The sequence below is a fragment of the Meles meles genome, chromosome 11 (genome assembly GCF_922984935.1).
Source record: "Meles meles chromosome 11, mMelMel3.1 paternal haplotype, whole genome shotgun sequence".
In the NCBI taxonomy this organism is placed as follows: Eukaryota; Metazoa; Chordata; class Mammalia; order Carnivora; family Mustelidae; genus Meles; species Meles meles.
Window position 1 is genome coordinate 94,486,828 of NC_060076.1, and position 23,750 is coordinate 94,510,577.

Genomic DNA, 23,750 nt, shown 5'->3' on the forward strand with positions numbered 1-23,750 from the left:
CATTTCCCTCTTTTAGAGTATCTTTGACTCTCGCGTGGCATGTGATCTCGTGGAGCTGGCTTGGGGGAGCATGCTCCCCGAGACCCCATTAGTCCAGGCAGCCAGGCACACTTCTGGGGGAGACCGACGCAGAGGTCACCAGGGGCCCCCAGTGGCTCTGTTCCCGAAGTGCAGATGGGCCGGGGGCCATCTGGCGGCAGGTGTGAGGATGGACAGGGCGGGAGCCGGTACTGCGGCAGGGGCCGGCCTGGGGGCTGCAGTTGAAGGGCTTTTCAGGCCAAATGCTAAAGCTCCAGACAACAGCAGTAAGTCAGCACTGGTCATCAGGTCGAGCATCACCCTGGTGGGCTGCAAGGAACCCTGCAGAGATGTGTGACTGGCCTCGGGCCACCCATGCCTCGAGAACAGGGCAGACGGAAGGGCTACCCCAGGGCAAAGAGGGGTCTAGGGAGGCAGCGTGGCCAAAGGCCAGAGAGCCCTGGGAGACAAACAGGTGAAACTGGGATGAAGCTCTTCACTGGGAGGTAGAGGGTGTGGGCACATGGGGGCTGTGGGGCAGTGGAAAGATCTAGAATAGGCAGCACCACTGAGCACAAGAGGCAGGAGTGGGGTGGCCATGATGCCGCAGACTGGGTCGCAGACCACAGAGGGGCTCCTGCAGGACCAGCTAAGAGGGGCCCTGGCTGCACGCAGGATGGAAATCAAACGCTGAGCCAGCAGGAGGGGAGAACAGAGTTTACTGAACTTACAGAAAGATACAGACAGAGCATGTGGGAGACGTGGAAAGGAAAGGAGGGCGTCTCGTCTTTGTTCAGGGTCTTGGGGCTTTCTACTGAGGACGGTGGTCTGGTGCACATGTCCCCTCAGGCCTCCAGGAAGCGTGAGAACAAAGACGAGGACACCAAGGGGCCTTTGCTTCGAAGTGTCTAGCACAGGAGGTCTGGAATACGCGTGTGATGGCTTCCAGGCCTTCTCACCTGGTCCTGCCTTAGATGTGGTCTGAGTCCTGGTCCCTTACAAGGAGGGCGGACACCATCTACATTGCGGCCTGTGTGAAATGGGGCTGCAGGTCCTCACAACAAAAGCAGCGGGAAAGGAGCCAAGAGCAGGTTTGGGGGCAGGCCTTCAGCGTCCCTGTCTCGGGGCACCACGATGCCGAACCACACGTGCACTGCGACCTGACTCGACTTCGCGACGGCTCCTGTCCCGTCCCTGATTTGTCTGTACCTGCTTCCTCTCCCACAGGCGAAGTACCCAGAAGCTGTGCTCCTCCCAGAGGGGGCCGCCTCCAGCTGCATGGTGGTCCGGAGCGCCCGCCGGCCTGGGTGAGTGCGGGTGCCCTGCAGGTCCAGCCTCCCCCACCCCAGACGGCTGCTTGCTCCTACAAACCAGCATGGCAAGTGGTAGAAAACGAATGTCACCTCCCTTCCAGACACCTTGATGCAGCTCTGGGGAAGAGAGCAGGGAGGGGACATGGGGAAACGGCCAGTGGTGCTGGGCTCGCTGCAGGGACGGAGCGGGCAAGGCGGGGAGGCCGGGAGGAGCTGGGGCTCTGTCTTGATGGGCTGACCTGGGGGAAGGCCGGCAGGCGGTGAGTACCGGGTGAAGGGAGGGCTTCTCTGGGGTCCCGTGCACACACGTCGGAGCCCCCCATAGCCCCCGCACGTGAGGCGCCTTCACGGTCTACGCCAGAGTGCCTGAGGGGCTTTGTTTTCAAACCTTCAACTGGAGCCGTAACTATGTGGGCTTCGCAGCCACAGCCTTTGTTACTCCACGTTATTTCCAAAATGAGCTTCTGGCAGCGCGTGGGGCTGTACGCGGTTCATTCATTCTCGGTGGTTCTACTCCGTCAGCTGTATTTCTGCTTTCTTCGGGTCTTGAGCACTTGGGTCATCCATTATTTTCCTCTATTTCTCACACTCCTGTCCATGTCGCTGGACACTCGAGGACCCAGCCTTGTGTGGCTGGAAGTGAAACCCCTGGCCTCCCATCACGGCCAGTGCTTCCCAGACTGCGCTGTCCGTTCAGGCCCCAGGCCAGTAGGTTTTCCGCATCCTGTATGTCACCCGCACGGCCACACCACCACGCTGTGGGTCCAGAACAGCATCTTGCTGGGTCTTGGGGTCCATTTCCCTCTTCATTCATGTCGCACGTGCTTCGCTGAGCAGACGCGGCGCGTATCCGTGCCAGACGTCTCCAGGAGCACCTCCTCGGGGAGGGTGACAGGTGCCACCAGGTCACACCTCCCACCTGACTTCAAACAGCACTTAGAAAGGCAGCTTTCATCTTTCAGGTTCGAGCTGGTCATCGTTTGGAGGGTGCAGATAGATGAAGAAGGGAAGGTTTTGCCAAAGCTGGACCTTCTCCCCAAAGCAGCACAGCGAGGTAGGGGCCTGGCACGGGGGTGTGTGTGAGGACTTACTGTGTCCAACAGGCGCCTGCTCCTGTCTTCTGGTGTTCAGGCCAAGAATCAAAAGCTGAACATCTCAGCGTATTGTTTATACCGGTTTATCAGTGACCAGAAAGGAGAGGTGAGGAGAGACTGCTCCCTCCCCACCTCTGGTGTGTGGGTCCATCCCCAAGGTCACAAAAGTCGTGGGCTGGGAAGGAGGGAGGGTCTCAGCCAGCCTGCTCTCCCCGCAGCCCTGGAGCTGGACCGGAACCGAGTCCTGGAGACCGCGCCTCTCAGCTTCCGAGCCCTGCTGGGTGTGCTGGGCGTTGAAGCCGCTCTGGAGAGCCTGATAAAGTCGCTCTGCACGGCGGACGCCAGCTAGTTCCTGGCAAACACGCAGGTGCGTGACCTTCTTCCACAGAAGCAGTTGCTGTCTTCCACACAGAAACGACACCTTTAGGACACATTGTGCAGTTTTAGCACATTCTATATCGTCCGTCAGAACGTGGGAAAACAGACCCCCGCTCCTGGAGTACAAAACGCCAGACCAGCAGCACGTACAGTGCCTGCGACAGCTGGCAGGCTCGGCGGGGGGAGCATGCAACTCTTGATCTCAGGGTCGTGAGTTCAAGCCCCATGCTGGGGGTACAGAATACTAGAAAAATTAATAAATTTCTCAAAAGTTAAGCTTATTATTTTTCCTGTGTTTCCTATTATTATTTTAAAAATAACAACAGGAACGTCCATCCTTGGATTTGGGGGAGCAGCTGGTTCTACCTCTCACCAAGTCTGAGGATGGAGGCGCCCTGGGGGGCAGCCCTCCCCCTGCCACCCAAGGGCCCCCACTCCTTGACATTCCTGACGCCCAGGGAGACGCACCCACCTTGCCACCCTGCCCTACAGAGTAGAACTCACTCTTTTTGGTCTTCACATCAAAGTGCAGCCGTCAGCCTTAAAAATGCAGTGTCGGAGACTTGAGGGCCCCCCCCCGGCCCCCCAGGCAGCACTGGCCTCAGCCGCCGCATTTAAAAGGCTAGAATCAGTAGAAATACTGCTTGAAACCAGTCAGGGAAGCGGCCGCACTGGAGTGTGAGGCGGAGACCACACAGGGCAGGACCTGGTCGGTCCCCAGGTGGATGCTGGTGATTTCAGCCAGGACTGGCCTCAGAGGTGGCCCAACCCACCTTCTTGCGAGGCCGGGGTCCCGTGCACACCCTTCCTCCCACAGGCCAGCAACAAGGAGCTACCTCGGGCCGAAACAACAGAGCTGCTTCCGTCCACACATGTCCCTGCAAGGGGTGTCTCCACAGCCCCCCAACGCCCACGGGTGAGACACGTGTCATTTGAGTATCTTTCTGAACCTCTGAGGGAAGAAGTAAATGTTAGGACAAAGCTGAATAAATTCTAGGAGAGCTGGCTTGATTCAAACAAGTGTAATTCTCAAGTTATCACAAAATTCCCCACAAAAATTTACAATCAGCAAAATATTCTTATTTTTCACGTAGCATTTTCATACAATACCGTGGTTTTGCTATTATAATCTTATGTTACAATAAACCTTCATTAGTCCCTCAAAACGATGATATAAATAATCTGTACAACCCACCATAGAGTAAAAAACCAAAGCCAAGATTCCCCCAGTTTTCTTAGCAGCCGGGCCCACTCCGGTGACCCCAACAAGAACCCCCTCGGTGCCAGCCCGGAGTCGCTCATCGCTGCAGGAGCAGAGCTGGCGGCTCCCCCGAAGCACAGGATGCCAGGCGCGCCGCCGCAGCAGCCACACGGCACGGAACGCCTCGCTGCCCTCGCGGCAGAGAAAGCGCTCGTGGGAGTGGTGTCCACCCCCGACCCGAGTCCCATGCTCCCTGAAGAGCCTGTGCGGAGCAGTGGCCGTGGCACCGCCACAGAGACCTCCAGTCCACACAGCTCAGGACCCAAGTCCGCACCAGCCCCCCATCCCTCTGTGCGGCAGAGCCCACGAGGCCTGTGCTGACCGGGGGCTCGCACGGACAAAGTGACCACGTAACTCGGCCGGGAAAGTTCCAGTAGTATGCATGTTTCCTTTCAAGACCAAACTGTAAGATGGACGCGACATTCAAGTTTTCTACGTTAGAGTCTGGTGGCAGGAGATCCAAACCTTGGGTCTTAAGGCTTTTACGTCAGAGATCAGACATCAGCCCTGGGTGGGGAGGAGCAGCGGCCCAGAGCAGAGGGTGTGGGGACACCACACGCCGCGGCGCTCAGGTCTGACGCTCCTCGTCCGCGGACCTTCCATTCAGGGTCACCCACAGCCCCACCTGGCCAGGTGGTTAAAAAGCAAAAACATTCACAGCCAAAGGTCACCCAACACAACAGAAAACAGCTCTCTCATTCAGCCTGCACCTTCCGTGGTCAAGTTCTGAAGACCCCGCAGGAAGCGCCTAGACCTTATGGAGAACTAACGTGCAGTCCTCACTCTCCTTGTACCTGGTCGGCATCACAGCCGCGTCTTTGGCGTGTACAGTCTTTGAGTAGAAGTTGACTATCTTGCCGTCCAGTTTGTACTGGTGAGGAATGCTCTCGTAGGGCTTCAGGTCGAGGTCCAGCACGGACACGGAGAAAGCAAACCTGGATCTCGACGAAGGGACAACAGGCCTCTGCTCGGAGCTGGAAGCGGAAGAGCAGCTTCAGGACACATGAACCCCAAATCCGCACCCTGTTCGGGGCACACACCCCGCCTATGTCTGCCGTGACCCCGCCCCCCCCGCCACCGCACGGATGGGAGGGCTAGCAGGTATCCCCCCGATCCCGGGGACCCCTGACCGGGACTCAGCAATCACTAACCCCGAGAGAAAGGAGAAGGTCGACCTGGCCTTTCCTCAGGCCCGTGGTGCAGACTTCCCTCCCCCGCCTTTTCCCACATCTGGTGCGAAGCCCGTGTTCCCTGGGGCGCTTCACGTTTGCAGAGAGCGCTCTGATTTCATGCTTTAGCCTCAAATCTCATCTGCAGGGTTCGATGTTTTGTTTCTAAGGCGTAGTTTTGTGGGTTTTCTAAACATCAGAAGTAGTCGTGCTTATAACAGAAAATGAACAATTACTTATATTAAAACCAACCACTCTGAGGCTAATTCTGAATTTTGTACTCAAATTGCGGTGCCATCCCCCCCGCTCAGCTCTCAGAGTGCTTGGTAATTTTCTGCATCCAACAACGGCTAAACATGTAAGAGCTCGGTTTAGCCCAAGAGGAAGACGAGTCCTAGTTTCCCACTCACGACTCTTCTAGATTTAGAAAGCTTCCCAAAACAACACGAATTTCAAAAGCTCCTGCCTGGGAGGGGAAGAGCAAGGAACACGCTCCCGTTCTGACGAAGCTCATCAAGGCCGAGCCTCTCGCTTAACTCCTGCCCCGAAATACCCTCTGTGGGGGAAAAGGGAGCCGTGGCTCGGCTGCTGGGCCGAAGCTACTCCCTCCCAGCGGCAGAAGGTCCCGCTTCTAAGGCCCGAGCTCCAGGCAGCGGGGCCGGGACAGCACCTCTCCGGCCCCCAGCAGGTTTCCCACGACCGAGCCGGCACCTGACAAGGTGACACACACACAGGCCGGCATCGCCTGGCACACAGGCCGCCTGTGTCTGTGTCCAGCACAAGTTCCGGGGAGCCCAGGGCGCAGGTCCAGTGCCAAACGCTCCTGCGCTGCGCCCCGGGACTCCTGGGACAGGTGTCCCCGCCCCGTCTGCCAACCAGCCAGCCCGCCCTGCACATTCCCGCACATTCCTCAGTGCGTGCCTATTTGCAGGAGGGCAGCGGTGACAGCCGCATGCTTCTGTCATCAGACAAGGTGGCTCAGTCCAGTGAACGCGCACTGCAGCCACATCCTCCCGGGACCCCGGGGTCCTCGTCTAAACAGAACCGCCTTTTCGGGTATCGGCTACACCCTGGGAACATCCCTCCGCGCTTCCTATCCGCTCCGTGCCTGCCAGGGAGCAGCAGTCCTGGGAATGTTTAGTTCAAAAGCATCTGAGAAATGGGTGGCTGGTGGCCAAGGATAAGGTCATCTTGACCCGGGAACACATGTCAGAAGAATGTGGAACATTCCACAAACACTGTGTGTGGGGTTTGGCACGCTGCGGATCAGTGCTGAAGATGCCATCTAATTACCAAGAGAAGATTATTGTGTTCATCCTGAATTCCTAAAAAAAAAAAAAGGGCAGAGGAGGGGACCAGACAAGGATAACAATGTCCAGGGAGCGCTGCTGCCAACAGGAAGCTCAACAGGGAATGTGCCGGCCCACAGGCCCGAAGGGCCGCGAAGGCTGGTGTATCGGACCTCGTGGGGGATCTGCAGCTTCTCCGGCCTCCAAGCATCAGTCAGCACATGGTGCCTTGAGAGAAAGGAATTTGCGCCACAGGATCCAAGCTGCTTCTAAGCCTTTGGAGTATTTTCTTAGAAAATGACAGTAATCTCTAATAGGACAATCTTTTTAAGATTTTCTCTGTAAATGTCTTTCCAACCGAATCACAAGCTTCAAGAGAGCAGCAGGAGTTACAAGCCGTGGTGGGTTACCAGGGGTCACGTAGCCCACAGACATCAGCCTGTAGCAGCAGTGGCCTGCCAGGGTGCCGCAACCGCAGGGCCACGAGCACGAACCCCAGCAGGCAGCTCACCTTGTGTCCTGCGGGCAGGGGGACAGCGCGATCATGATGGAGCAGTCCTTTGCAGTCATGGCCACCCGGTACTGCTGGACCTGCGGCGGGACGGGGAAGTCAGCACCAGGGCCGTACCCCGCCACACGCACCCGGCACCCGTCCAGAAATCAGCTACAGGTCCGGGGTAAGTGAGGAAGCCCCAGGCCAGCCCGCCCCACCCGCCCTGCTCTCTCACTGCCCGTAGCACGCGGACCCCGACTCCAAGCACCAGGATGCAGGCTTGTCTTCAGCAAGGCAGCCAGCCTGCCAGCTTGCAAGTCTGCTACCTGGGCTAGTGGGGTCTAGGCGGCCTGACGGAGCCGAGCCAGCTCTGTTCCACACACGCCCAGCGCGGCCTGCTCAGGTCACACCACCAGCACGAGTGATGCTGCGGGTGGAGGGCTGCCAGGCTCGGTGTGAACTCCCTTCGTGCCCAGAGTGCCCCACAACTGGCCCGCTCAGCAAGACCTGTGACAGCGAGGCTCGGTTCAAACCCAGGCACTGTGGCTCTCTACACTGGGCTGGACCACGGGCCCGCACCAGCCTTCACCATGTCTGCCAGGGCCGCTGGCGCAAAGCACACACAGCGTGCTCTGGGGAGCCAACTCGTGAGGCCGTGTGTGCCCACCTACATGGCAGACACACAGGGCATTCCCCACCCCCCGACTTTGATGTCTCACATTATTATCTGAGTTTTTTAGACTGAAGAGTTCTTTTACAAAAATAATTACAAAAAAGGAAATGGGCCTGACAGGCTGTCACTGGCCTCAACATCATGTGCTGAATGATGAGTCTCGCCTTCCCTGCACCCCTTCCGTCTGAGTCAAACCCCACGAAAACGTGCAGTTCCCACCTTCCCTGCACACGACCATGCAGGGCACCTCAGGCCGGATGGTGGCTTTTTTGAGGCCTACAAAGCCTCTCCTATACTTGGTTCATGTGGCTACAAAATCAGCTTACTTCACAGAATACACAAAAAATTCAGTCCAAACGAATTAAAGAGATAAACATTTTTAAAAAGTATAAAATAAGGCAAGCCAGAAAAGACTAACAGATCCCAATTCCCAAAGAGGAAGTGTCTGTAGAACACTGTCCGAATACCAACGTGGAAGACAGAGCTCGGCAGCAGTCACAGACGATCAGCACCAAGGCGTCAAGTGCTAGATCCATTCGGAGGCGGGAGCCGTAGGTTGGCAGCCTTCCGGGACCTGCAGCCCTGCTTCCAAGAGATCGCTCACGAAAACTGGGGTCAGAGGACCCTAACTTGCTAGGGTTTTCCTGGCCCCCAGCAGAAACAAACCCAAGATGCTCTCTGGAAGAAGACATTATCCTAAGCCTTGCGCTATTTCTAAAATAATTATAAAATGTAGTGATTGACAAACAAGTTAAAATATCCAGGTATAATAGAACATGACCTGCGTGAACACCTGCAAGGAACCCCAAGACCAGGCCAGCGAGGCGCACATAGACGCAGCCACTGGAGGTACCAGACAGACCTGCTGCTCTGTCTGAAGGATGAAAGACAAAATCAAGAACTTGAGCGGAAAGCTAGAAGATACAAAAATGAACCGTATGTAAATTCTAGAACTGAAAAAATACAAAAAAACCAATTATTAAGAATGCAAGAGATAGTTTTAACAGATTAGAAAAAACTCAAAGAGACTTGCTAAAACGGAAGACAGGTCTAAGTAAAAAAAATCCAGAATGAGGCATGGAAAGCAAGACAGCTGGAAAATACCAAGGAAACGGGCAGAAATCAAATCTGAAGATGTTAAGGCCAAATATATTCCAAAACTGAGGAAAGACATCAAGCCACAGACTGAAGAACGACTCCAAAAAGCACAATCAGTTATACACATCACCGAACACTTAAGAATGAGTCACCAGCAGACCAACACAAAGGAAACGTTAAAGGTTACCTTCAGACAAGATCATTCTAGATACAAGCTCCAGGATGCAGGGCAGGATGAAGAGCAACCCAAGAAAAGCAACTGTGGGTCAAAGAACACTCACCCTATGTAATAACATCTCCTTGAGTTTGAAACAACGGAATACACAGCAACAGGATTTAAGTCAAGTTGAGAGTAAAACATACTCTAAGAATTTTGCACCGTCCAAAAAGAGAGTGAAGGTACTAGACATTAGACTTTTGTAAGTCAACTGCTTGCTGCAAAGCAGCAAAGTTAGGATAACTCCTAAGAGAAAAGCAAAAGACTCTGTAAATTCCAACAGAGTGAGGAAATGGAATGATAAAAAAAATTACCCAGAAGATTCTAAAAGAGGAGAGGACAAGAAACCTACCAAAACAGGTGGTAAAGGATTACACCCAAGTATACGTTCACAAAACATCAGAAAGGATAGAAAACCAAACCATAAATGCAAAGACAAAGACCAAAAACAAGAGAACAGAAAAGATACGCAGCACAACTACGAACCAAAAGAACCTACAGGCGTTACACAAGTATCACACAGAGGAAACTGAAGGTAATAACAGACATAAACACAGTAAACATGATACATGACGCTTGAAAATAAAAAATGTGATTTACCATGAAAGTGTAACAATTTTAAGGCACCTGACAATATAGCCTCAAAACAAATAACAAACAGAAAATTCCACAATTATTATGTAAAACTTCCAAACATCCTTCTCTTGAAAGAGGCGGACAGTGAAATAAGGGGCTGGAAGATCTGAACACAATTAACGCGCCCGAGCGGGAAGAGATAAAACACGGCACCCAACCATTTAAGAAGACACCTTCTTTTTTTAAAGTATGCGCAGAAGCATTTTTCAAATAAATTGATCTATAAAAGCAAATCATAATACGTTTCAAAGGGTCAAAAGCCAATCTTAACAAATTTCCAAAGGACCATATGGACGGTGTTCCCTTACCATAATGCAATGTTGCTAGTAATCAATACAAAAAAGATAATGAGAATCTCCATGTGTTTGGTAATTAATTTCTTCTAAATACTTATATGGGTCAAAGGAGAAATCTTAACAGTAATCAGAGCATATATTTTAAATGAATGGTGTTGAAAATATAGCTTGTGGAATGAAGCTAAAAAATGTTTACAAAAAAAATAGTGTTAAATACACATTTTAGAAAAAAGTCTAAAACTTAATTAGATAAGCAAATCAGAAGTTATAAGAAGAACAAATTATCCAAAGAAGAAAGGAAGACAATGCAGAAATTACTAAAATAGGAAAGAATCACACAGTATACTAAAGGATCCTACGTTAATTTTTATAAAACTAACAAAAATGATAAACTCTCTGTAGTATGGATTAAGAAAGAAAACAGCAGACATCGGGAATAAAAGAGCATTTTCAGATCTTATAGAACATTAAAAGATCAAAGAATATAATCAAAAAACTGTATGCGAAAATTTTGAAAATTTTAGATGAGCCAAAGTTCTAGAAAGATACGTCACTAAAACTGACAGAAGGAGGAAATCTGAAACTGATCCCAATTTAAAATTTTTCTTCAAAGACAATGATCGGCCGAGATGGTTTTACCTGTGGTTCTACAAAACATTTAAGGAAAAAATAATACAATTCTTACTTCACCTCTTCCAAAGAACCAGAAAATGAGCAAACATTCTTCAAATGTTTTATGAGGCAGGCATACCCTTGATACCAAGACCTAACAAAGACATTACAAAAAACTCACATCACTCATAAACATATATGCAGAAGAAACCCTAAACAAAATACTAGCAAACCAAATACATAAAAGTAATAAATTACTGTAAAAATTGTACAGTTAACCACATTAACAGAAAATAGACAAGTCCTATGATCATCTAATAGAAATAGAAAAAGCATTGATAAAATTCAACAATCTGCTGCTGAGAAAAACTTTTAACAAATTAGGAATAGAATGGAACATCCTTAATTATTAACTTATTTATTTAAAAAAATAAATAAAACAATCCTCCCAAAAAAACCTACAACACACAACGTACTTCGTGGTAAAGTGGTTTCTCGGAGAACGGGAACAAGACTGGAATTCCCACTGTCACAAACAAACTATATGCAGTTAAGCACAACAAAGTAAGTAAAAGGCCCAAGAATCAGAAAGCAAAAAAATCAAATTTGTAGACAATCTGATTCCATACGATGAAAATCCATAAGTGAATAGTCAGAATCAGTGCGTTTCGGGCACCTGCGTGGCTCCGTCGGTTAAGAGGCTGACTTTGGCTCAGGTCCTGCATTGGGCTCCCCACTCAGTGGCGAGTACACTTCCTCTCCCGCTGCGCCCCGCCAATGCTTTCTCTCTCAAATAAATAAAAATCTTTTAAGAAAACAGAATCACTGAGTTTAGCAAGGTTGACACATACAAAGTCAAACAGAAAAATCAATTACAGGGACACCTGGGTGGCTCAGTCAGTGAAGTGTCTGCCTTTGGCTCAGGTCATGATCCCGGGGTCCTGGGATGGAGTCCCACGTTGGTGTCCTTGCCCAGCAGGGAGCCTGCTTCTCCCAGCCTGCCCTTCCCTGCTTGCGCTCTCACACTCTGTCTCTGACAAATAAATAAAATCTTTAAAAAAAAAATCCAGGGGCGCCTGGGTGGCTCAGTGGGTTAAGCCTCTGCCTTCGGCTCAGGTCATGGTCTCAGGGTCCTGGGATCGAGCCCCACATCGGGCTCTCTGCTAAGCAGGGAGGCTGCTTCCCCACTCTCTCTCTGCCTGCCTCTCTGCCTACTTGTGATCTCTGTCTGTCAAATAAATAAATAAAATCTTAAAAAAAAAAAAAATCCATTGCATTCCTTTATGTCCACAACAAACATTTTAAAATGAAATTTTTTTAAGATTTATTTGAGAGACAGACAGTGAGAGAAACACATGCACAAATGTGGGGAGGGGCAAGGGAGAGGGACGGGAACACAGAGACTCCCTGCTGAGCAGGGAGCCCGATGCGGGGCTCCATCCCAGGACCCTGAGAACGTGACCTGAGCCCAAACCAAGAGTCAAACACTTAACCAACTGAGCCACCCAGGTGCCGCTAAAATGAAGTATTTTTAAAAAGATACCATTTATATCCAAAACCACCAAATATGTGGGAATAAATCTAATAAAATATAAGACCTCTAAAGACAAAAAAAAAAAAACTAATAACATTTTAGAGTTTTTAAAGATTTTATTTATTTGAGAGAGAGAGCACGAGCAGGGGGCAGGGGCAGAGGGAGAAGCAGACTCCCCGCTGAGCAGGGAGCCCAATGCAGGACTCGATCCCAGGACCCTGAGATCATGACCTGAGCCAAAGGCAGACACTTAACCCACTGAGCCAGCCAGGCGCCTGTTTTTACTAGTTTTCAAACCACACCTAAAAGAACAGAAAGGCCCGTGTTGCAAGACTCAGGACTGTGTAGCTATCAACTCCTACTGTCATTCTAGTGCCAAACCAACCAAAACCCCAACAGGTTTGTTATTCCTTTTCCTTGTAGAACTGAACAAGTTGATTCTAAGATTTATGTACACAAGCAAAGGTCAAGAAGATCCAAGGAAAAAGACAATCTTGAAGAAGAAGGTAGAAGGATTTGCTCTACTGGGTATCAAGGCTTGTTTGGAGTCTCTAGTGATCAGGATAATTCCTGAGATTCTGGGACGATTCCATATCAAAGTAAAAGAAAACCCCACCTCATGCCATACCCACCAAATATGATAGGCAAAACAATAAAGGTTTCTAAAATACCTGTAGGACCCTCAGATAGATAAAGATTTCCTAAAAAGGGAAAAGATATAAATTAAACCATCTTAATTATGAACTTCCTTTCTTCAAAGGACTCCACTGAGAGAGTAAAGCAGCAAGCTACAGAGTGGAAGAAGACAGCAGCAGCGCGTGTGTCTGACAATGCGCTTCTATCCAGAATACATAAAGAACTCCTTCCAATCAATTTTTAAAGACAATCCTACAAAAACTTGGCAAGAAGCTTTACACAAAAGAAAACACAGATGGGGCGCCTGGGTGGCTCAGTGGTTAAAGCCTCTGCCTTCGGCTCAGGTCATGGTCCCAGGGTCCCGGGATCGAGCCCCACATCAGGCTCTCCACTCAGTGGGGAGCCTGCTTCCCCCTCTGCCTGCCTCTCTACTTGTGATCTGTCAAATAAATAAATAAAATCTTAAAAAAAAAAAAAAACCAACACAGATGGCCTATAAACATATGAAAAGGTATTTAATCTCATCACCATAAAAAGCCAACACTATCATCACCAGAATTATTTAAAATTAAAAGACCCACAACCAAGTGGTAGAGAGGATGAGGAGCAATGGGAATGACTCCAGCCAGTTGTAGGGAGTGTAAGTAGGCAACTGTTTTGCAATGTCTCCTAAAGTTAATATGCTCATATCTCTGGCCCAGAAATTCCACTCCTGGGAATATATCCAAGAGAAATGTGTGACATCATGTTCAGCAAGATATCTACGTAAGAATGTTTACAGCAGCTTTACTTGTAACAGCCCGAAACAGGGAACAACCCAAATGTCCATCAACAGTAAATGGATAAATTGTGGTACATCTGTTCAATGGACTGCTGTAAAGCAATGCACGTATGGAAATGCATGCAATAACATGACAATCTTATAAATAGTATAGAGTTTTTTCTTCTTAAAAAAAAAAAAAAATAGATTCCAGGGCGCCTGGGTGGTTCAGTGGGTTAAAGCCTCTGCCTTCGGCTCAGGTCATGATCTCGGGGTCCTGGGGTCAAGTCCTGCATCAGGCTCTCTGCTCAGTGGGGAGCCTGCTTCCCTCTCTCTCTCTCTCTGCCTGCCTCTCTGCCTACTTGTGATCTCTGTGTGCCAAATAAATAAAATCTTTAAAAAAAAAAACAAAAACGGATTCCATATATATAGTTCAAAACCAAAACAAACCAAACTATAAGAATATTAACCAACATGATAGTTCATTTGGGGGAGAAAAGAAAGAGGAGTAAGGGACAGGGAAACAACAGGGATTATGTTTGGCTGTCAGGGTTCTACATCCAGACCTAACTGATAATTCCACCAAGAGTTTGCTTTGTGACAAATCAGGCTGTACATTTTTTTCTGTGCACTTTTCTGTATGTGCTATATCTCACAATACAAATGGTTGAGAATAGGGGCGCCTGGCTGGCTCAGTCATTAAGCGTCTGCCTTCGGCTCAGGTCATGATCCCAGGGTCCTGGATTGAGCCCCGCATCAGGCTCCCTGCTCAGCGGGAAGCCTGCTTCTCCCTCTCCCACTCCCCCTGCTTGTGTTCCCTCACTGTGTCTCTTTCAAATAAAATTAAAAAAAAAACAAAAAACAAATGGTTGAGATTAGAAGCTTAGAAAATTAAAATAAAATTCCAAATTCTGATTAATATATAGTGTTTTGGGGGGCATGGGGGAAAAGGGCCCTCAATTGTTGCAAGAAGGAACGTAAATTGGCAAAGTCTTCTTGAAAGGACAAAGCTGACAGAATCTGTCCGTCAGTTCAGCAGTTTCACCTCCAGTGATCTACCTTCAGATGTGCCTAGGTACACTCGAGTTAGAGTACAAAATTGTCAACATTATTTTTTTTTTTTTAAAGATTTTATTTATTTATTTGACAGAGAGAGAGACCACAAGTAGGCAGAGAGGCAGGCAGAGAGAGAGGAGGAAGCAGGCTCCCTGCGGAGCAGAGAGCCCGATGCGGGGCTCGATCCCAGGACCCTGAGATCATGACCTGAGCCGAAGGCAGCGGCTTAATCCACTGAGCCACCCAGGCACCCCTCAACATTATTCTTAACAGTAACAAATTAACAACAACACCCAAATGACCACGATATGCCCATACTGAAGAGAATGACACTTGCAGGAGGTATGGAGGACTTCCAAGGGCCCTACTACAAAACAACGAAATCCCTGTTAACATACCTTTCAGTGCACTGTGGGGCTTGTAGAAGGTAAGAGAAACACTAACTCTATCCCCTCTTCTCAGCAATCGCCTTAAAAGAGCCAAAACTAGCGTTTTGAGCAAGAAGCAAATGAGAAGGCTGAGCTGTTCTACAGGCAGCTATCAGTGGAAGCACCGTTTTCCAGAAATAAGCCACAGAGTACATGGGTCCAAACTGAGATTTCTCCCTTAAGCCAAGAATCTTCTCTGGAGGAAGGCATCCCCCATTTAGGTCCCCAGGATTCCCACAGACTAAAGAGCAAACATACAAGCTTAAAATCAACTGTGAAAAACGTAAGCAGACAACACAGCATTGATGAATCACCCAAATTAATAAGGAATTTTTTTTACCTCTAAGGTGTTATTATCTGATATCAGATAAAGAATATAAAATAATTTCACTAATTGTTTAAAGAATAAAAGATGACATTTAAAATTAGGCCAGCAACAAGGAACTATCAAAAGTACCAAGCAGATGTGGAAATAGACCAAACAGAACTTTGAGAAATAAAAAAAAATATGACTACTGAAACAGAAAACTCAATGAACAAATAAATTAGCAGATTAGACACAGGTAAAGAAAGAATCTGTGAACTGAAGGAAGAAGTGAAGAAATACCCAGAATGCAGTACAAAGAGATAAAAAAATAGGGAAGTACAGTTATGACATATGGAAGATAAAAAGAGGTTTGATCTATATCTAATTAGAGTCTCAGAAGAAGAGGATAATGGAAAGAAAATATGAGAAGAAAAAAAAAATGGCTGAGAATTTTCCAGAACTAATGGAAGAGATAAATCCACCAATAGAGGAAGCATGGCACATGTACATGAAACTGGATAAGTAAATAGAAAGTACACACCTAATCACACTGCCCAATACCAACAGAGAAAGGAGCTCTTACAAAAGCAGGCATGGAAAAACTCTCCTCCTGAGAAAGCGCACTTAGACTGAGAGAAGACCTCTCCGCAGTCACATCCAGCCAGATGATGTTACACTGAATGGTCTGATGCTAGGAGAGAAACACTGAACCCCTGATTTGTGCACAGAAAAGGTTACCTTTCAATAGTGTGGAGAAATATAAGCACATCCTGATAAATAGGATGTAGAATTTTCCATAAGACCTTCACTTTCAGTTACTAATTCTAAAGCATTTACTTGAAGAAGAGAAAAACTATAAACAACTGCAGGCCAATAAATTACACAACTTAGATGAAATAGACAAACTCCTGAGAAGAAACAGACAGTATCATCAGACCTGTAACAAATAAAGAAACTGAACTGGGCATCAAAACACTAAGCACTACAAAGAAAAGGCGCAGATGGCTTCACTATTGAAATGTATCAATTATTTAAAAAATAATATCAATCCTTCTCCAAACCCTCCAAGAAATATGAGGCTAGAACATTCGCAGCCACTTGATAATGCCAGTATTACCTGATACCAAAATCAGAAAAGACACCATAAAAAATGCAAAACTAGAGACCAGTATCTCTTTTGAATATGAACACAATAATCCTCAACAATATCACAGCAAACTGAATCTAGCAACGTGTACGAAGGATCATATGCCATGACCAAGTACAATTTATACCAGGAATCTGAGGTTGGTTTTAACATCCAAAAACAAATGAATGTGATATTCCATATCTACAAAATAAAATTTAAAAAACCCCAAACACGATCATCTCAATTGCAGCAGAAAACATTTGATAAACTCCAACATCCCTTCTTGATAAAAACACTCAACAAATTAGGAAAAGAAGCAACCTTCTTCAACCTGGTAAAGGGTATCTATGAAAAACCCAGAGCTGACATCATACATGATGATGAAAGACTGAACACTGCCGCAACAAGACCAGGAACAAATCAGGATTCTCTGTCCTTGCAGCATCTATTCCACAGTGTACTGAAAATTCTAGCGAGGGCAGCTATGCAAGAAAAAGAAAAGGCAACTGAATTGGAAAGGAAGAAAGCTATCTCTATTCACAGATGATCTTATGTAGGAAGAATTCTAAGAAATCTACTAAAAATCTCTTAGAATAAAGGAATTCAGCAAGGTTGCAAGCTACAACATCAATATACAAAAACTAATTTCTATACACTTGTGACAATCAACTGGAAAACAGAATTAAAAGTACATTTAGAACATCAAAAACTATAAAGAACTTCTCAAACTCAACACACAAAACGGATAGTCACATCAAAAAATGGGCAGAAGACATGAACACTTTTCCAAACAAGACATACAAATGGCTAACAGACACATGAAAAAATGCTCATCATCACTAGCCATCAGGGAGATTCATATCAAAACCACATTGAGATACCACCTTACACCAGTCAGAATGGCCAAAATTAACAAGACAGGAAACAACGTGTGTTGGAGAGGATGTGGAGAAAGGGGAACCCTCTTACACTGTTGGTGGGAATGCAAGTTGGTGCAGCCGCTTTGGAAAACAGTGTGGAGCTTCCTTAAGAAATTAAAAATAGAGCTTCCCTATGACCCTGCAATTGCACTACTGGGTATTTACCCCAAAGATACAGATGTAGTGAAAAGAAGGGCCATCTGACCCCAATGTTCATAGCAGCAATGGCTACGGTCGCCAAACTGTGTAAAGAACCAAGATGCCCTTCAACGGATGAATGGATAAGGAAGATGTGGTCCATATACACAATGGAGTATTATGCCTCCATCAGAAAGGACGAATACCCAACTTTTGTAGCAACATGGACAGGACTGGAAGAGATTATGCTGAGCGAAATAAGTCAAGCAGAGAGAGTCAATTATCATATGGTTTCGCTTATTTGTGGAGCATAACAAATAACAAAGAGGACATGGGGAGATGGAGAGAAGGGAGTTGGGGGAAATTGGAAGGGGAGACGAACCATGAGAGACTATGGACTCTGAAAAACAATCTGAGGGTTCTGAAGAGGCGGGAGGTGGGAGGTTGGGTGAGCCTGGTGGTGGGTATTAGGGAGGGCACGGATTGCATGGAGCACTGGGTGTGGTGCATAAACAATGAATTCTGGAACACTGAGAAGAAATTTTTAAAATTAAAAAATTTTAAAAAAATCACACCACTTCCCTGAAAGATTATCATGGTAAGATGATTCACAACATACTATAAAAACTTTTTTTCAATTAAAAAAAAAAAGACCATCAAAAACAATAAAACATTCAGGAATAAACTTAAGGGGTACAAAATGCACACACTGAAAACTACAAATGACTGCTGAAAGAAAACTGAAGATCTAAATAAATTGGAAAGCATCCCATGTTAATAAATTGAAAGACTTACTATTATAAGCTGACTATTCTAACTAAAGTGATCTACGGATTCACCACAATTCCTATCTCAAGCCCAGCTGGCTTCTTTGTAGAATTGGCAAACTGATTCTAAGATTTATATGGAATCACAAGGGGCTCCAAATAGCAAAAACAATCTTGAAAAAGAATAGCAAAGTTAGAAAATTACACTTCCCAATTTCAAAACTTACTAAAAACCAACAGTAATCTAGACAGGGTACTGGTATAAGTATAAACATATACACCAAAGGAACACCACTGAGCGTTCAGAAATAAACCCATACATCTACTGCCACCTGATCTGAACAGGGGTGCCAAGACCATTCAGTGGAGTGTAAAAAACAGTCTTTTCAACAAATGGTGCTGGGACAACTGATGCCCACAGCAAAGAATGAAGCTGCAACCCTACCCTCATATCATATACAAAAATTAACTCAGAGTGGATCAAAGAACTAAGTGTAAGAGCCATAAAACTCTTAGAAGAAAACAAGAAAATATTCATGAGTTTGGATAGCAATGGATTTTTAGATATGACACCAAAAGCACAAATACAAGGAAAAATGGATAAATTAAACCTCAGCAAAATAAAAAAACATTTTCAGGGGCGCCTGGGTGGCTCAGTCAGTTAAGCATCTGCCTTCAGCTCAAGTCATGATCCCAGGGTCCTGCGACCAAGCCCTGCATCAGGCTTCCTGCTCCACTGAGAGCCTGTTTCTCCCTCTCACTCTGCCTGCCGCTCTGCCTACCTGTGCTATCTCTGTCAAATAAATTAATTAAATCTTTTAAAAAAGATCAAAACATTTTTGCATCAAAAGGCATTTTCAGGGGCGCCTGGGTGGCTCAGTGGGTTAAAGCCTCTGCCTTCGGCTCAGGTCATGATCTCAGGGTCCTGGGATCGAGCCCCGCATCGGGCTTTCTGCTTGGCAGGGAGCCTGCTTCCTCCTCTCTCTCTCTTTGCCTGCCTCTCTCCCTACTTGTGATCTCTGTCAAATAAATAAATAAAATCTTAAAAAAAAAAAAAAGGCATTTTCAGGGACGCCTGGGTGGCTCAGTTGGTTAGACGACTGCCTTCGGCTCAGGTCATGATCCCGGAGTTCCTGGATCGAGTCCCGCATCGGGCTCCCAGCTCCATGGGGAGTCTGCTTCTCCCTCTGACCTTCTCCTCGCTCATGCTCTCTCTCACTGTCTCTCTCAAATAAATAAAATCTTAAAAAAAAAAAAAAAAAGGCATTTTCAGGAAGTAAAAGACAACTAACAGAATTGAAGAAAACTATTTGCATACCATATCTGATAATGCCCCACTTCCCACAATATACAGAATTCTTGCAACTCAGCAAGACAAATTTTATCATTTAAAGTGGGCAAAGGATCTGAGTAGACATTTCTCCAAAGGTATACAAACGGGCAACAAACACACGAAAAAATGTTGTTTGTCTTCTGGGAAATGCAGATCACAAGATACCACTTTATACCCACCAGGATGGCTAAAATCAAAATGATAAATAATGAGTGTCACTGAAAATACAGAGAAGAGGTGCGTGGGTGGCTCAGTGGGTTAAAGCCTCTGCCTTCAGCTCAGGTCATCGTCTCAGGGTCCTGGGATCAAGCCCCACATCGGGCTCTCTGCTCGGTGGGGAGCCTGCTTCCCCCTCTCTCTCTGCCTGCCTCTCTGCCTACTTGTGATCTCTGTCGAATAAATAAGTAAAATCTTACAAAGAAAAGAAAAAATACAGAGAAGTTGGAACCCTCACACACTGCTGGTGGGAATGGAAAATGGGACAGCCGCTCTGGAACCGTCTGGCGGACGGTTAAAATTAAATGTAAGTTACCATTTGACCCAGCAGCTCCCCTCCTAGGTATATGCTCGAGAAAAGGAAAAACGTGCGCGCAGTTAGTACACAGATATTTTCAGCAGCATTATTCATAATAGCCAAAATGTCCACCTTTAACAAACGGACAAAATGTCACGTATCTACAGAACAGAGTAGTCTTCAGCTATAGAAGGAACGAGGTGTCCACATGTGATGCTACGATGTGGATGAACCCTGAGAACGTGCTACGGGAAGGAGGCCAGTCGCATCAGACCAGGGACAGAAGGAGGCCGGTTACACGCAGTGTCCGCAGGAGCCACATCCAGAGCCGGACAGGAGCTGAGTGAGGGCTGCTTCGGGCTGGAGGGTGGGGAGAAGAGGGATGACAGCGAGAGGGGAGGGATTTCTTTGAGGTGATGAAAATGTTCTGAAATTGGTGAAAAATCACTGAGTTACACACTTCAAACAGGTAATTTGTATGGTCTGTAAGTTATAGCTCAATAAACCCGTTCCAGGAAAAAGGAAACAGGAAAGACTGGAGATGCAAGAACACTGGGCAAGGCTACAGGTAAGCGATACCGCACACTGCAACTTTAGGAAGAACGAGACAAGGCAGGAGACCAGGCAACGGCTGCGTGAATGGTGTGGAGGTGGGAGAAATGACCGGAACAGACCCAGTTCCTTCTGCTGAGTGTCTGTGCGGCGAAGTCACCGATTAACATCAGACTCAAATGTGGACCAGGAACCACTACAGGGCCACAAAGTGAACACACTGGGGCGCCTGGGTGGCTATCGGCTGAGGTGATCCCAGGGTCCTGGGATCGAGCCCTGCATCAGGCTCCCTGCTCAGCGGCGAGGCTGCCTATCCTCTACTTCTGCTGCATCCCTCCTCCCGACCCACCGCTCGGCTCGTGCTCTCTCAAAGAAATCTTCAAAAAACCCTGACACGCAAGAGTAGGAAACTATACTCCCGGGGCCAAATCTAGCTCAGCACCCGTTTTCACAAACGCCATTTTACTACAACGCAGCTGCACTCCTTTGGGTTTGTCCGCGGCGGGCCCGAACCCAAGGGCACGCCGAGCAGGTGTAACAGGCCCGCTGGCCTGCAAAGGCTCCAGCAGCTACCGTCCGGCCCTTTCCCAGACAAGCGTGTGGGCTCCGGCTGCGAATTCTGCACCACAGAGAGCGGGCGTCTCTCTGGGCTGCGGCTTCCTGAGCCTGGGAATGAAGGCAGCAGTCCCTCCTCTCCCGAACTGTCCGCGGCACGAGGCTGACAAGCTCTTGCGAGAATTGTCTGCGGCCTCAGAACGTTCTCCCGCCGCTCCACCACCCCCTTCGCGGCCGCCCTCCTCAAATTCCAGCCGCCGGAGCCGGAGCCCGACACGCTCCCACGGACCCGCCGCACTCGGCCACGCACGGGTGTGGCTGCTCGGGCAGGAGCGCGGCTTCGCACGACAGGCTGGACAGGCTCGCTGTCTCATCTGCCAGGAGGCTGGCGGAGGAAACGGCAGGTCCGCGTGCAGGTGTCGGAGGTAACGCAGAGATCCTGAGGACCCTTGACCGGGCCCCCCTCGGTCACATTTTGCAAAAAAACTATACAGTGACCCGGACACACGCCACAATCTGATTCCAGTCTGTGTGTGCGCGTGCACGAGTGTGGTCACACGTGTCGGTCCGCACAGCTGCCACAGTGAGGGAGAGAGCACGCCCGTGACCACGAGGGCGCCTTGTGTTGCCCTTTTGCGGCCACAGCCACCTTCCTTCCACCGCCTCCCCAAACCACGGCCGCCGCCAGCACGCTCATTCCAACATCTCACAGTCCTCGCGTGTGACCTTCTGGGCTGCCTTTGTCACTCCGCACAGCGCCCTGGAGGCTCAGCCAGGCCGTCGGTGGCTCAGCCCCGCCCCCGTGTGCAAGCCGCTGGGCCAGCTGCTGGTGGACACTGGGTTGTGTCCGGCGCTCGGCGTGTGAGCGCGAGCATTCCCTTCTCTGTGACAGCTGCCCAGGGGTGAGAGGCCGGCGTGTAGGAGACGTGCAGGCTTAGTTCTGTGAGAAGCTGCTGCTTCCCAAGTGGTTTCCTGCCTTCCCCCAGCACGGGTGTGGGACCATTTCTCCACACCGGCGCCCAGCACCGTCCCAGCAGCGTCCCAGCAGCACCCCAGCCCCGGGCCAGTGCGGTGCGCAGTACAGCCATCCTGGTAGGTACAGTGACGGCCTGAGTCTCTCACCACGAGGTTATGTTTACATACGAGGTTAAAAACTGAAGTTGAGAAGGAACGCGCGTTTACCTGATAGCAATCATGAAAAATAGAGAAACGTATGAAAAAAGTTCAGCTTCTCTTGGGAGAAGCAGGAGTGCCTGTCCCTAGTCCTAAATCAGCGCACCCAAGTTGGAGGCAACACGGCAGACTCTGGTGCCAAGACTCCGTCTGGATCTCTCCCCGCCCCGAGCACCTCAGAGCATTCCCCACGACCTCCTCCGTCCTCTTCCTCGGCTTGTACAGCTGTCACGGCGTCAAGTGGGGACCGGACACCAGGTGGGGACCAGCGCGGGTGGCCGCTGCCCACCTGCACAGAGAGACGGCCACTCGGCTGGGCATCCCTCTGCCCCTCACTCCCGCTAGAGGCTCCCTCACCGCACTGGTGTTCGGCAAAACTGACAGCCCAGTGAAGCCTCTGCACCTCTCTCAGAATGAGATTTTTAAATGCAGAAGATAAACAGCAAAATGACTGTATCGAATACCAGGCTATTTTTTTGAAACGATACGTGACAGACACAGTCCCGCACCACAGAACCCCAGGAGCGATGACTGAAGGTAGTGCAAGACGTGTGTAGCCACTACTGTGAGAAATGAATAGGTCTGGTGGCCTCAGCGGCCAAGCTGGGGGTCCTGCTGACCCAACGGTGGTTGTCGCCACATTCACAATGGAGGAAGTGCTGCATTCCCGAGATTGGTGAAAATAAAGATGCTGTTTTCTTGCTATCCAAGTCCAGTGACTCTGACTCCCCACAGAGCAGGACCAGGGCTGGGGGAGCTTCCCACGCATGGCCACGGCTGGCGTCGGGCCCCCAGCGAGGGCCGCAGGGGGCGGGAAGGCTGCCGAGAGGGAAGTGCAGAGTGGCGGCCCCGGGGCCTGGCCCCCCGCACAAGGGTAGGAGAGGGCTGGGTCCCGGTGGGCCGGAGCCTCCAGGAGGAAGGGAGATCCTCCCTGAGAGCTAAGGTTCTGGGTCACCACCTGTGTGGGTCACCTGAGGGAACAGCCTTTTTTTTTTTTTTAATTCCTCAGTTTTTCTGCTTTAAGCCCCGGGGACAGGTAATGAGAAACGACATGTCTTAGGAAAGCCCCAAGTTACTGTTAAGAGCCTAGAGAGCGCCAAGTGTTTCCAGAAAGGTCTGCCCACCTTCGTCAGCGCAAAGGCCACTGTCCCATCGTCCTCAGTGGAAAGATCAAGCAGCTTCTGATAAAACGCTTCATCATAAGGCCCGTCTATTTGCAACGTTTTTCTGAAAGAGAAAACACAAAAAAGGATGGCAAAGCTGCCTGGAAGCGGTCTCCAGTAAACAATTTCACACTCACACATCCGCCTTAAACATCTCAAAGGTCCACCTCTTCCTAACACTAAGCTTCGTTCTGAAGCAGCAGTTTTAGACGGGGCGGGGCGGGGTGGGGGGGCGAGC

At 48.7% G+C, this 23,750-nt stretch overlaps 2 protein-coding genes across 3 annotated transcripts in view; one reads left to right on the forward strand and one right to left on the reverse strand.

The window, feature by feature from the left end:
• LOC123952776 (centromere protein P) overlaps positions 1 to 3,705 on the forward strand; it is a 240,106-nt gene extending 236,401 nt beyond the window's left edge. The window contains exons 6-9 of one of the 2 annotated variants that reach the window (XM_046022252.1): positions 1,246 to 1,325; positions 2,294 to 2,385; positions 2,644 to 2,792; positions 3,621 to 3,705. In XM_046022252.1, coding sequence (XP_045878208.1) covers positions 1,246 to 1,325; positions 2,294 to 2,385; positions 2,644 to 2,774 — 303 coding nt within the window. In that variant the 3' untranslated portion in view covers positions 2,775 to 2,792; positions 3,621 to 3,705. Of the gene's footprint in view, positions 1 to 1,245; positions 1,326 to 2,293; positions 2,386 to 2,643; positions 3,171 to 3,620 lie in introns of those variants that run through there. The other variant, XM_046022251.1, reaches the window with a different exon arrangement.
• Positions 3,706 to 3,810: 105 nt separating this feature from the next.
• Positions 3,811 to 23,750, reverse strand: part of IPPK (inositol-pentakisphosphate 2-kinase) — a 47,617-nt gene continuing 27,677 nt past the window's right edge. The window contains exons 11-13 of the mRNA XM_046022246.1: positions 23,474 to 23,576; positions 7,034 to 7,113; positions 3,811 to 5,038 (exon numbers count right to left, since the gene is read on the reverse strand). Coding sequence (XP_045878202.1) covers positions 4,813 to 5,038; positions 7,034 to 7,113; positions 23,474 to 23,576 — 409 coding nt within the window. The 3' untranslated portion in view covers positions 3,811 to 4,812. The remainder of the gene's footprint in view (positions 5,039 to 7,033; positions 7,114 to 23,473; positions 23,577 to 23,750) is intronic.